At 35.4% G+C, this 15,551-nt stretch overlaps 1 protein-coding gene across 2 annotated transcripts in view; it reads left to right on the top strand.

Annotated features, from left to right (window-relative positions):
• The window catches only part of adam22 (ADAM metallopeptidase domain 22), a 72,999-nt gene that overhangs the window by 22,267 nt on the left and 35,181 nt on the right, over positions 1-15,551 (top strand). For both annotated transcript variants that reach the window (XM_030158317.1, XM_030158318.1), the window contains exons 5-6: positions 12,480-12,562; positions 15,356-15,419. In XM_030158317.1, coding sequence (XP_030014177.1) covers positions 12,480-12,562; positions 15,356-15,419 — 147 coding nt within the window. The remainder of the gene's footprint in view (positions 1-12,479; positions 12,563-15,355; positions 15,420-15,551) is intronic.

Here is a 15,551-nt window from a genome sequence, read left to right as displayed (position 1 = left end):
CAGATATGACCCATTTGGACGTTCAGAGGCTCTGTAGTGAACATGGAAACACCATCATCTTCTACAACATTGATTCACCAGCAAAATCCATGGAGTTGGATCAATGACAGTGGATGGACACACTTTTTTTTTAAATTATTTTTTTTATTGACATATTTTGCTGAAAAGTCACTTTTTCTTCACTTTTCTCTGTGTTTGATATGATAACTCTCAACTTTAATCTGAGCTTGTATGAACATCTACATGATCAGTGAATTAAATATAGAAAAATACCTGATTTTCACCTGATGTTAAATATACAGAAAAATCATCTGGGGACTGCCACAACGTAGCACTGGGTCTTTATGGGTTACTAAAGTATTCTGATTCTGATTGATTCAACCAGTACAGTTTGCCTATATTTTAATGGATAAATCATTAAGTAACAGTTACTGCACACCTGAATAACTGCAACTGTAAAACAATGAGAGGAACTTCCATATACATTCTAAACATTTTATTAGACTTTCATCAGTAAAACAGTATTCAATCACCAAACTCAATGAAACGTCTCAAATCTGTGTTTATTATGTTTGATAGGGCTGTTAACATAGAGCAGAGGCTGTCAAACTACTTCATATAAAAGCCCAAAACAGAAATCTGGATTCTCCACTGGGACCCGATCATACATAAATGCATCATAAATTGTCACTGTATTGAATGAATAATTACAGTTTAAGCTTGTGAGTTTCAAGTGAGCATGACAGTCATAGTGAGTAAGAAAATTTGTGGCTAAAATTGACAAGTTCTGCTATGAATGGATGGAGGAAAATAAATTCACATTACATTGTTTTGCAACTTGAATGTGTGAGTTTCCTCCACATGTGTTTTACATAACCCATTTTGGGTCCTGAACCTACATTTGCCAAACTCAGCCTTAGCTTTGTTGTCTGAAAATCCTAAAACACAGTTACATCATTACTCATGATAAAAACAGAAAGTGCAGTTTATTTTAAGCCATACTGCTGCTACAGTTGCTCATATAAACTAAATAAACAAAAACACTGGGAGATATCACACCTACAGCTTGTAGGACTTCCCATTTCTGTGGACTTGAAATATTGTCATGATAAAAATGTTCATGCCAGTTGTTGTTCTTACTAGTGTAAATGATGTAAATGACTTATTTTTCTGCCTGAGTGAGAGTAGTAGAAACTAGATTGTTATTTGTGGATTGAAATAATCATTTATGGTCAGAACATGACAAATGTTACAGATATTTAGAGGAAGAACATCTCAGACAATTTTATGGTTAAAGAAATGTTATTATTTTTAAAAAAGTTTAGTAAAAACAAATTATGAAACATTTTAGAAGTGTTTAAGTTGACAATGTAAAGCAAACTAACCTTAAAGACAAAAGAAAAATGTTTAATACAATAACATTCATCACAATATGAAATTATATGATGATATTTGTGATTATTGTTTTGTAGCCCAGCCTCCCTTTAGCAATGAAAGACCTGAATCCAGTAAGCACAAACATTATTTTTAAGTTTAAAGCTGGTAAAAGACAGAAGGGACGTTTTATAGCTGGTTTTGATTTTCATGGGATTTGCTATTGCTGATTATTGCCGTCAAGGTCAAAGGTCATCTATCATCTCTCCTGCTCCTGTGGTCCCAGTGCATGCAACAAAAATGATCCTTTTGCTTTTTTGTGTCCCACCTTGCATATATGAGTGCAGTCTGGGTGTGGATAGAGATAATTACAGCCTCTATTAATGCCAAGTTACAGTGCAATATTAACAGTGGTGGATGAAGTACTCACTTCTTTTACTTAAAGGTGCGGGAGACTTTTGTGATGAATTTTTCATCAAATCTGTAAAACCTCGGTCATAGCCTAAGTATCACGAATCTGTAAGTCTTTCTGTGAGGACTCACCTGAATCTCTTGCATTACGGTGAACAATTTCGAAGCGCCATCCACCACAAACAAACCTGTGTGTTTACATTCAGAGCTGGGCGGTAACTCGGGCATCTTCGGAATTATTTTGTCGCGACGTGCACTGTGGGAAACGGAGGCTCGCGCTGCCGCTGCAGGGAGGTTCACGCTGCTGCTGCCGCCTGCAGGTTTTACAGATTTGATGAAAAATTCATCATGAAAGTCTCCCACACCTTTAAGTAAAAGTACAGATACAGGGGCAAAAAACTGACTTAAGTAAAAGTATCTAGGGAAAAATGTACATAAGTAAAACTACAAAAGTACTCATTTTAAAATGTACTTTAAAAGTAAAGAGGAAAAGTATTTGATCCAGATTCAATCATTATACTTAATAATCTAAATATATTGATTAAAAGTGATGGAATTGGATGTTTGGTAAATATATAAAGACAGAACCAGCATTAAAACAGACTGCTCACCTTATTTAGTACTGAGCACTATAAACAGAAGCATAACAAGTTCTGGTCTCAAACTGTAAAGACGACCCACAATAAACAGAATCTTCTGGCATAGTTATCAACCCAACAGGCCAGACATTTCTACATCTGAATATTACCAGTGTAAGTGACGTGGGTGTGTGTATGAAGGAACAAATCAGAACAGGTACAGGGTCTTTCTTTCTCATAACTTTAAAGTGAGCTCCAATGCACAGTACAGACAAGTCCACTCCTTGTCTCCCTCCTCAGTCTCCCGTCTCGCAGAAAAGCGCCCCCCTAGGCGGAATCCCTGATAACAGAATATCAACTTAACATTACTGTAAACTTATATATGAAAACAATCATACAGTAATTATGTAAGGACATACTAAAACCATGTCTGTGTAACATTGTCGTAAACATGCATTTACTATTACTGTGCTTATGTTTACCCCAGAGTATTTGCTTGTTATTAGCATTTCCCATTTTCACTCTTACACCGGTATTTATGATTCAACTTCAGAAAGAGTTGATTTTCAAAGTTTTTTTTAATTGGGAGAGAAGACCAATCCAGCTGTACCTCTACAGCTTGATTACAGTGATGGGTACAGTTGCACAGCACTTTGTGCGCATGGTAAAACAAGCAATTTACAAAAAGAAGATGAAAACAAAAGTAGTGTGTAATGCAAACATAATTCGAAAACTAGTGGAGTAAAAAGTACAGATACCAGCTCTAAAGTGTAGTGAAGTAAATGTAAAAAGTACCCCTCCATAAATTTACTTAAGTAAAGTACAGATACATAAAAAATGTACTTAAGGACAGTAAGAAAGTACTTTTACTTCGTTAGAGTCCACCACTGAATATTACGATAATAAAGTATGTGGGCGAGATCAAGGGCGTCACGGATGGACAGCCGACAACTTTTTGATTCATAACTTTTGAACCAGACAAGTTTAAGACAAATATTACACATAATTGGAAAGGTCTAAATGCCATCTTAAACATACTCAAAGGGCAAAATTTTGTTTCAATTATTTTTAAATGAAAAATATCAAAGACTACTGTGTCACGGATGGACAAAAAATTAACGTCTGTTTTTTGCAAGAATTACCAAGTTCTCTGAAGTGAAGTTCCTATGACATTCTCATCCTAAAATGTATTCAGTGTAAACTTTAAACCCTCTCTTTTACAATCTAATAATTGGTTAGAGGAAAAAAATATTCTATCCTACCTAAATAGCAAGAGTTTTGACAAATGGCAGCATCTCTGATGGACAAAGCCAAAAACGTCACGGGTGGACAACAAAAGTAAATATCAAATTAAACATTTTTTTAATTTCAATTATCAATATCTTATACATTTTGTTTTACAATATTTACAACATACAAATAATATTAACATTATATTCTAATGTATTTTGCATAGATATATGCATTTATTTATTTTAAACACTGTGTGTTTAGAATATGACATAAATAATATAATAGTCAAATATCAATGTATTTGGAATAAATTCAGTTTATTTATGAGAGTTTATAAAATTAACCCAGAATGACGGCAGAAAACTTTGTCACTTTCCAAACATTCACGCTCATAAAACTCCTCAAATTTTTTTTCACAAATTTTTTCTCAATTCAAAATACATTTTCCTGAAAATGTAAGTAATTACCTTCCCAAAAATATAAGTTTGTTGTAGATTATTGTAATTTTTTTTTTTTTGGCCAGATGTTAACCTTCCCTTGACTTCGCCCATATGGAGAAACAGCGTACACATTAATGCCCAATGTCTGCATCAGTGTGGGGTGTTTCCTGCCCTTGCCTTTGATATACATCTAACCTTGGCTGCAACTGTAGAAGTATCACAGCTGCCGTTTCCTCTGGACGCAGTAGGTTCTCCTCTTTTAGCCTTTTATTGGTTAATCAATGTTTTAGTTTGCACACAAAGAGAAATCACACCCATCCAGCCAGCTAATTCAGCTAAGATCTCAAATGACCCCAGTAATACAGGAGCTGTGGTCTAAACCTTTAACTAACATTACATTAAGATCGCTGTGATAATCCTTTAAAATCTCGACTTGGGTTACAGGACACCCAACGTGGCATCACATTACATCACATAAGTGGAGAGATTATAATGGTCAGGATTTACTCAGCTAAGAAGCAGATTAGTCAGATATTAGATACTCTAAAGAGATTTATCCATATTATTACACCTCGTAGCGTGGGATATGGGCATTTGTAATTATGTTAAGACATGAATGCAGTGTTTCTGTGAAGTGGTTCACTCTGCTGACAGACATCCAGAATATTCCCTTCTAAACAGACAAAAGGATGACATATTCCATACTATGTCTCTTCATAATGGCTGCTGTTCAGGGACATGAATATGAGACAAACTGCTCACTATGGAGGTCAGAATGTCTGCTCTGATCTTCAGTTTTGTCCTTAATACATTAGAAAAGGTCACACATACTGTACAACTGTCGTATTTCTGAAGTCCAATGCAGGATGAATCCACAAAACAAAGCTGAAAACCATCTGCAGCGGTGAATTATTGTGAAACAGAACCATGTTTATCTGACCTGTAATTTGCAAGCAACAACATATAAGTGGAAAGTCGTTTCAATAGCATTAAAATGTAATATTTTTAAGCAGTTATTCTAAGTTTAGTTTGTTTCAACCATATGATATGTTGAGCAAGACCTACAGAAAACTTTCCACATAAGCTAAATTGAATTACTGATGCAAATCTAGACGCTCTGAGTGATCTGAACTATTGTATCAGTGGTGACTGATGTGGAAAATCCCTATATCACAGTACCGATAATTCTACAAATTAATTCAATAAGTATTTGTAGTTTCACACAGGACTGGTTCCTTTTGTGTAAGTCTGCTAATTAAATATGTGGCAGATGAATATGAAAATGACAGATGCTGTATGATAAAACTAAATTATGAGCTTCTATTGTCCCGTTGTTTTCATATAGACAAGGATCAGACATGTTTAATTTCTTCTTTTTCTTTTTTTTCTTTTTTGTGATCTATGTTGGGAATTATCCCTAAAGAAGGAAAGATGAATTGCCACAGTTCATTACTGCACAGTTTCCCCTGTTAACAGGATGGAGAATTACTGCTGGACAGTAGAAAAAAACAGCGGCATCATCAAGCTGCACTGAAATTATGCATAAAACAGCAAGTGATGAACAGGCACCCTCAGCTTTATTTGTCCCACAGAAGGTTCACTGAAATATGGAGCTGATTCTTGAACTTGCCTAAGAAACGATCTCATATCATGTACAACAAATGAAATATTGATTGAGCTGACTTTTTAATAAGTATTTATCAGTTCTGATTTATTTTAATTTACTTTTGTTTGGTTTTAATTTTCACTCTATCATCCATTCTTTAAAGGAATATTTATTATTGTCATTTTTATTTCTTTCCAATTTGAATTAATAGAATAGAATAGAGTAGAATAGAATAGAATAGAATAGAATAGAATAGAATAGAATAGAATAGAATAGAATAGAATAGAATAGAATTTTATTGCCATTGTTACAAACTAATGAGAATTTAGCAGCATTTTTCTCAACGGTCACAATAAAAGATAAATATAATGCAAATCCACTAAAATCCCGTAAATCAAACATGCAACCTTTCCCTTTTGAATTAGTTGTTATAGTGTTGTTTGCATTATTTATTTCATTAAGGAGATATAGAGCAGTGCTACTGAGAGAAATATTAGTATAAAAAATGTCCTCAGACACTTTCTATGAACATACGCACAATAACCATTAATTAAGTAATTAATTAATAGCCCAGCGGCGCTTCATTAGTCATTATGACTGTATTGTACAACGATTGATTAATTGATGGATTGACTTTATTTATGGATCATCAGACAAACTAAATTCAATGAGTAACATGTTAAAGAGTAAACAGTCAATTCCAACATGGTCCACAGATGTTTCCCCTCTTTAACCTCTTTGCTGCCCACTGATGGTTATTGTACAAAGTGATAACAATGCCCACATCATTAAGCACTAATGAGGAGGTTACTGAGTGAAAACTGTAGTAGCTGTAGAATATGGGTTTACAGAATAAGGCATTAAAGGGTGTTTTATAAGGTCGGGTAAACAGCCAGCATAGTTGTAAATATGTGGTTAATCTTTCCTTTAATAATTGTGAGGTATTAAGTCAATCAATATATGATAAATTATACTATGCAGTTATGTTTTTGCAGAAAACACAGAAAATGAAGAAACCTGAGTTGATGTGTAACAGAGATGTTTTTTAGAGCTTATCATCTACTTTCCCAGAAGAAACTTAATAAGAACTTCTGAATTTTAACAGACCTAAACCATTGTGATGGTCTTTTTATTATATTATATTATATTATATTATATTATATTATTTTTGCTACTGTCCTCTGTAGTATTTTTGCATCTATATATTTATTTACCCAAAAGAATACTATAATTTACCATATATTTAGATAAAGGTGGTAATACAGGGACTGTTAAAACAAAGATTATATGCATACATATGTATATATTTATAGAAGTCTGCGTCTCATGAATAGTAAAATACAAAGTATGATTTGCTCATTTTTCTTAACTTTCATCATTATTTAATTAATACAGTAAAACTTTCCTAGCGGTTTAGAGGTCAGAGTGTCCTACTTGTTTACCCACTGTTTTACGCTGACCTCTTCATTGTGCATTGTGTTGTTGTCCAGATTAGATGATAAATTACACTCATATGGGTCTTAAGAGAAAGCAGACTGGACCAATTTAGTAGCACACACATTGAGGATGTACCCACAGCACTGGGTCTTGGGTGTTTCTTGCTTTGATGAGAAGTAGAGCAGAAGGTTCAGGGCGACAGGCAGAGCAGAGACGCTGGGCTAGTAGAGCACAGCGCTGCTTATAAATAACTCCTGCTTCACCCTCACTCTTTCCTGCCTCTTTATTTCAAACTCCTGTCGTGGTGGAGGAAACTCAAAAGTAAAGACACGACACATGGGCTCAATTTAGTAGGACATAGCAAGACTTTATAAAGACAATCTCGCGTGTAGTTACCAGGATTCATCATAAAAAATACACTGCAGAGAATCTGATATCGACTCAGTTCTCAGTCAGTTTAACACATTAAACTCAGGTCAATTCAGGACTTGAAAGTCAGGTAATTTAGGGACAGTTTAAGACAAATATCTCACAACATTCCCCCTTGATTTCAGGGACATAACCACAATCACCAATTAATGCAAGTAAGGGCAAAGAAGCTGGATCATTTCATTTACTAGGTAAAAATTCCCTTTTGACCCCCCCCCCCCCCCCGCCCCCAAGAAATGCATTTTGTATTTCATATATACAGTATATTATGGGGAATCACTCAAGGCTTACATTGATTATACAGGTATACTTAATACTTATAAACGTGATTGTCATTACATTCAACAATAGTCCAACTGTAAGACAGTGGTATTGACTGTAACAAACCTCTGAGTACTTAAGTGATCAATGACATTAGCATTAGCAAAGTGGTTACAAAATCAAAACATAGCCATAAAACATGACATCAAAGTTAAACACAAAGTAATAAAACTAAGACATAAGAAGTATATATGATTGGAAATATGTGGTTATATGCAGTTACTATATGAGGCTTAATAGATAACATTTGATAGATAAATTAATGACAGTTATTAGACTTGTAGTTGCATTAGTCAAATGTGCTGCACTGCACATAATGTTAGGGTATTTGTTTTGTATATTGGGTATATATGTGTGTGTATGTATTCAGTCCATCCATCCAGTGTCTAGTAGGTGCTTTTTTTCCCATCTCTGTCATATTAGTCAATCCAGTCTCCTTTTCTACTAACGCCTCTACTGAATCTGCTCTAGTCTTGGATGAAATAATGGAGAAATAGAGAAAAACAGGGTGATACATTTTGCCCTCATTTGATTAGAAATGATGTTATGAGTGACATAATTGAGGCCTGAGAAGGAGCTGAAAATTGTAACAACAAAGAAAAAATACATTAAATTCCACATGGCTTGTTCAGTGTCACTTTTATAATTCAACTGATGCAGATGAGGACTGCGCACACGTACTCATATCACACAGTGAGATCACATACCTTCTCCTAGCTCTTAGTGTAAATGGGTTAGCACCAGCTTGTGCAAAATATCCCTTTAAAGATACGAGCAGAGCTGCAATGAATATGAATGAAGATTAATGGGAAATTTTCTTTTGATAATTGATTGATGATATTAGTTTACTCTGTTTGGAGTTTATATGTTCTTCAGTGTCTGCGTGGGTTGTCTGGGGGTACCCTAGGATCCTCCCATCGCCCGAAATCATGTACTTTAATCTGTTAAATAGTGACTCTAAATCACCCGTAGGTGTGAATGTGAGAGTCAATGGCTGATGGTCTTTGTATGTCAGTACTGTGATGAACTGATGATTTTCTCTAAACAGTTTGGAAAGTGAATGAATGATCTGATGTGTGGACTTAACCCACAAAGACCCAAACATCCACCACAGACCAAAACCACCTACTGATCTAAACTGTTTAATGCCTGTTGATTCACCGATCCTATCAATATATGTAAATAATTAGTGTAAAATGTACTTTGTCATCTTTTCACGGTCATCAGATATGACCCATTTGGATGTTCAGAGGCTCTGTAGTGAACATGGAAACACCGTCATCTTCTACAACATTGATTCACCAGTAAAACCCTTGGAGTTTGATCAATGACAATGGATGGACACACTTGATTTATGTTCAGTTAGTGATAGATTTGACAGAAAAAGTCACTTTTTCTTCAGGTTCCTGTGTTTTTTATATATTAACTCTCAACTTTACTCTGAGCTTTAATGAACATTTACATAATAAGTGAATTAAACATTGAAAAATACATGATTTAAACTAAAATACCTCAAAACACAGAGGATAATATTACAATAAATCGGGATAAATCACTTAAGAAAGGTTAAATATAGAGAACAATTCATTTGGGAACTGCCACTAAACGTATTGGGTCTTTATGGGTTACACTAAAAATCACAATTAAAAAACAACACTTTTTACTCTTTTCAGCCATTTTGTGTATAAATTTAATCCATTAGTTGTTGAATAATCTACAGATAAACTGATGATGAAAATAATCAGCAGTAGCCCAGTGGTGTTTTTCCTTATATTGTATCGTTTCATTGAGAAAGAACACATCATCTAGAGGTTTTGTGTTAAGTGATTTGTATTACCTGTAATCTTCTGGAAATTATTTTACAAGTATACAGTCTGAATGTCATATACTGTATATGCTAACAGTTGTAGCATAAAAATTTTGCTATTGTGCTTCAATGTCAAATACGGTCTGAGAAATCTACCAGTCAGTCTGGAAATCTGGGCAAGAGTTTGTTAAATATGTGGAAATAGAATTTTCATCGAACTACAGACTATACTCCTGCTTAAGGGCTAATCTTGAACTTCGTTACATATTTGTTTTTGACATCAGCATGATAATGTGACCACAGCTGGATCCTTTCCTCCTTTAACATGACAAAGCTTCCATTTTATTGTATAGTTTAATGTGTGTCTGCATCTGTCTATTACCAAACTATACAGTTCAATTCATTTTTATTAATGCAGCACCACACACACTTCATGATTATCTCACGGGATTTAACAAAATCAGATCAAGGCCTTGAAAATACTGCACTGAGAGAAAAGCCTGCAAAATCCTCTAAGAACAAGTCCAAGGCGACAGTGGGGAGGAAAAACTTTTTTATAGAAGAAAAAAAAGACAGAACTGGGCTCCAGGTAGGTGGCCATCTGCCTCGATCAGCTGGGGTCAGTGGACAAAAGAAAGAGAAAATAAGAGTGTAGAGAAAGAACAATAAACAACACAGACACTGGACAACATGGACAAACAGCAGGCAGGGTCGAAAACCAGAACCACACATTAGGACAACAGCTCCAGAGAGAGAGATACCCAGAGATCAGAGCAGGGAGAGAAAGGAGAAAGCACAAGCTACACAAAAGTTATTGACAAATAATAGTGACAGAAAAAATACATAGAATACAATGAGAGGGAGAGAGAGAGCTAGAAATAAAAAGTAGATGGTTCGCCAGGTCCCATCATCCAGCCTCACTCATGTTAAACTTGGAAATCCTGAAACCAAGATGCTTATGTTTTTGCCTTCAGCATACATTTTCCCCATGTAGTTTTACAAACATAAATAATTACATTCTCCTCGCACGAACCCATCAGATAGGCAGGGATTAAGACGAAGCCCTAGTCACTGAGTCCTGGACTTACAAGTGGACGTGGCTGCGTTTCTGTGCGCAACATCAGACTGTAGTGCAGAAATTGATCCTCAGATAAAAGCTGTGTTTCCTCAGGGAGACAAGCTTCCTGCCTAATGGCTGTTAGGCAACGAGAAATGGACCAGGAAGAGAGCCTGCACAGCACTTAGACATCATACAGATCTATAGAAAATAAATGTGTATTTATGTGTGCAAAGAGAAGAGGAAATGCACACGGCACACGCATATACTGCAGAGAGATGGAGACTGAAAGTACAGTTAGTGGTTGACAGGGAGGAAAGATCTGTGTTTGAGTGACCAATGATGTAGTCATGTGTAAATCTGTGCTCTAGCTTTATATAATGTAATCTTTAACTCTTTATAGGGCTCTCATTGAAATACTCTAAAATTCAAAATTTTGTGTGTTACTGGAGGACCTAACAAGACTTTACTACTTTTGTGAAATTTAAAAAAAAAAAAAAAAGTTTATTGTAATGTAGAAAATCAAGGCCAATGAAGTTACCATATTTGGTTCCTTTCCTGCAAGTGGCAAAAAAACAAAACAAAAAATAAGAAGTAAATATATAAAAATACAAGAAAAACACTTGTAAGGTGAAAGGAACATGTATTTTAGAACATTAGAACATCACTTTTAGAACATTAAACCAATGTAAGTGCTGATCCAGACTCCTGTCCACATCCACATTATCCCTTCGAACATCATTCCTTACATTAGTACCATTACTTCGTGGTACCTAACAAAGCAGGTACACTCACTGTTCATGCAGAGGTGGATCTTACAGACCCTGTAGACCACACTGGACCTGAAATTGTTGCCTCACTGTCCTCAGTGTTACTTTTGCTATCACTGTCTTGTAATATATGCACAAATGACCAAAAATACTTTATCACTTGCTCGATAAAGGGTCAACCATACTTTTGTAATTTTAGTGAAGCTGTAACGGTATTGAACTTCTAAGATGAATAATTAAAGATAACCAAGACAAGCAATGCCTCTATACAACTATAGAACGGTAAATGACAACCATATTTTCATCAAAAAAGAGTTCTTGAAACTAGAATTATTACCTGAAATGGAGAACTATGTGATTTTGCACAAGTGCTCGACTTATTCCAACTATTATTGTCACTGCTGTCTATTTTTAAGTACCTTGTACCTGTGTTGCTGTGATACACATCTGATTGACCTAGATGTTATGTTTGCTTGTTGGTTATGGTCTATATGTGTTTGTTTTCTGCAAAGCATAAAAAAAGTGAAAATTTGAAGCAAAAATATAGCTAAAAAACAAAAAAAAGAACTCTGAGTTGGACAAATAATGCTGTTGTATAACCAACAGAAGACCACTGATGTTTAAAGGCTATTTCAGTGATGTTACACTGCAAAAGGGAGAAGTTACAGAATATTTTTCTCTATGAAAATTCCCTAAAAGTATGTAAAAGTGGCTACAGCTGGAAAGAGGCTGGGGATGTGACAGCAAAGACCACTTTACACTGAGCTGTGAGGATACGAGTGGGTTAAGTTCAAAGTAAAAAATAAGACACATAATTCGTGCACGTACACTAGACCATTCATACTGTTTGTACTTTAGCAAATGAGTTCTGTGTGATTTATCTCTGGACTCTTTTCCTGATGGAATATGATAATGAATGCAGCGAGTCCAATGTTTGACTCACACGTGAGCGTAGGAGACATTTCAGGAGGCTGCCATGTGTGTATTATAATGTGTGTTATACTTTTTGTTCACAGGGAGGAGAGCACTGCTACTATCAAGGGAAGGTCAGAGATGTTCCTCATTCCTTTGTGGCGCTCTCTACCTGTCATGGATTACAGTAAGTGCAAATATCATCTGTATATGTTCCCTCTCCTCATTCATTGTACTGTCAGTGTTTGCACCGTGGGGACTCAGTGTTCATTAAACTTTAATCCTAATAATGGGACATTTGTATATTGTATGTATGACAGTGATTTTTCTACATAAGGGAAGAGTGGAATGCTTCCTGCTGTAAAATGACTATAAAATGTGCTCATCATCTTTTTCTAAAATTATACAAAGCTGTTTGTAATTTGACTTGTTTGACAGGTCATGATAACAAAATTAAAGCTTCTAGATTCATAATGAACGCAGAGACTTATCCTTAAAATCACATCTGTTTATTGATGGTGTATACAGTCACAGAAAAAATTATTAGACCATCAAAAGTTATCAAAAACACTGGTCATGCAATCAAGTACTAACTCCTGTGTGTATCATGTTACTGAAACAGACAGAAAAGAAAACATTCGAATGCCCAAAAGCACTGTTTTTGGCAGTACAATGCCATAGATACTGATGTAAGAACTGAAGTGACTTTGATTATTTGGTTAGATATCAGCTCTTAAATAAACTTTTATGAGCTATTATTGTTGTTATCATTATATCTGTCTGAACAAATGTACCTTTAATTGTACCAGGCATTAAAATGAACAAGAAATTGAAGAAAACAAGGGTAGTCTAATAATTTTTTCCGCGACTGTATATTATATTTTGTATCACTTTTCTGCTATAAACTTAATTCAACTGTTTATATTGTGTTTTAACCCATAAAGACCCAAACATTGACCTACGACCAAAACCATCTACTGATCTAAACTGTTTAATACTTGTTGATTCCCTAATTCTATCAATACATGTAAATAATTGTTGTAAAATGCAGTTTGTCATTGTCATCAGATATGACCCATTTGGACGTTCAGAGGTTCCATAATTAAAGTGGAAACACCGTCATCTTCTACAACATTGATTCACCAGTAAAACCCATGGAGTTGGATCAATGACAGTGGATGGACACACTTAGTTTATGTTCAGTTCATGATATGTCTTACTTAAAAAAGTCACATTTTCTTCAGTTTTCTCTGTTTCTGATATAATAACCCTCAACTTTAATCTGAGCTTTTATGAACATCTACATGATCAATAAAATGAATATAGGAAAATACATGATTTACACTGAAAAACGTAAAAAATACAAACCCTAATAAATGGGGATAAATCACATAAGAAAGGTTAGATATAGAGAAAAATTCATTTGAGAACTGCCACAAAAATAGCACTGGGTGGGTCTTTATGGGTTAACCATCATTTTCAACATGGAAGAACCAATAAATAAGTGTAAATTACTGGAATAAGACACAGTTCTACTGATTCTTGTGGAATAAGTTATGAGGAAGCCTAATGTTTGCTTTATGGCTACATGCTTGGGAATTTGTCAACACAGCAAATTATATTCATATAATAATAATAAGAAGAGGAAAGAAAAGTAGGGCATACATTAATCATAGAAACAAGATAAACATGTAGTCCTCAGTATGCTTGTGTATGTAGGTTTTCTCTGTGAAATGTGGAAAATAATACATAAGAGTGCTCGATAAATAAGACAGAGACACACCCATGGATACAGTGTACGCCTGCAGAGTGTGTGTGTGTGTGTGTGTGTGTGTGTGTGGGAGATGGAATTAAGGGAGTGCGTAGTCGTGTCAGGGGGTTAGACATTACAGAGAGAGTATTTCCCTTATGCTGAGTCAGATGTTTACCATAATATACATCCTTCTCTCTGTCTCATATCCACTGCCTTTTATCTCAGATACATACATCACATTTGATTTAAAGGAAATACACGTAATAGTAAATGTTGTCAGCCTGAACACTTTGGTCTCCTACTTCCCGGACAACATTAAAACTAATTAAAACATAAATTAAAAGCTTTAAAATCACTACAGCTCCACTTGTTTTAGGATACTCTGGGAATTTTGTCTGTTAGCGACCAGAGAGTTAGAAGAGAAAGGCAGATTGTGTTGTACCTGCAGTGTTTTACCGTCCAACTTCACCATTTGACCCCGTCCAATCTCTTAAAAGCTCATGATAAGGTTAATTAATGGATTTTGTCCTTTGCACGTGTGCACACACAGAGGCTTAAAGACCTTGAGCTGGCTGTGAAATGACAAGTGGATCTCTGACTTTTTAAAGTGATTGCTTGTCTGAAATGATGTGTGTCGTGACCCATTTCTTTCACAGGCTTTACATTCATGGGATCAATGTATTTAGTTTTTAAGTGTGCAGTGAGTGGATGTGCACTTGAAGTCATTATATTTTCCAATAAATGTTAAATGGGATAAAAGGGTTTGCACTGGTTGTTTTTCTACTGAACACACTCCTTTCAGATCAGTATGAGTCACTGCAACAAAGCAAATCAACAACAGTCAACCAGTCCAAATGCCTAGTGGGTGACCTTTAAGTTATGCTGTGTGGGGGCATTCTTTGAGATGATTAGATGACCTTTCATTGTATATTATCCTCCACCCTGCCAAATCTGTATATATGCCAAATGCAGCAGAGAGGACAGGAGGATTCTGTCCAAAACTGCACGTTGTAGGAGTGCATTACAGTTATTATTCTGAAAAATGCCCCAATAATACATTATACACCCTGAGCAAGAACCGAAATTGCTAATCTATCACATTGATAGGTGAGGAGGAGTTCAGTCTGGATACATTATTCCATTTAGTGATGAATAAAACAACTGGTGCTGATATCTCCTCTCCCTGATGTCTCTCCCTCTGCTTTCCCTGCCTCTTTCTTTCTTTAGTGGGATGTTTTTCGATGGCAATCACACCTACAGGATTGAACCTGGAGGACAGGGCAGCAGTGATGTGAGTATTTTACACAAAGTACACAAAAATATATATGCTCCATGTGGCTTTTGTGCACACTCCATGTTTTCATATCCAGCTGCCTCTCACTTCTGTTGAATTGTGAGTGGCTGGATAATCTGCACCGGGCTG

The sequence above is a fragment of the Sphaeramia orbicularis genome, chromosome 16, assembly GCF_902148855.1.
Source record: "Sphaeramia orbicularis chromosome 16, fSphaOr1.1, whole genome shotgun sequence".
Lineage (NCBI taxonomy): Eukaryota > Metazoa > Chordata > Actinopteri > Kurtiformes > Apogonidae > Sphaeramia > Sphaeramia orbicularis.
Note: the sequence above shows the minus strand (reverse complement) of the source record. Positions and strands in the feature narration are given on the sequence as shown.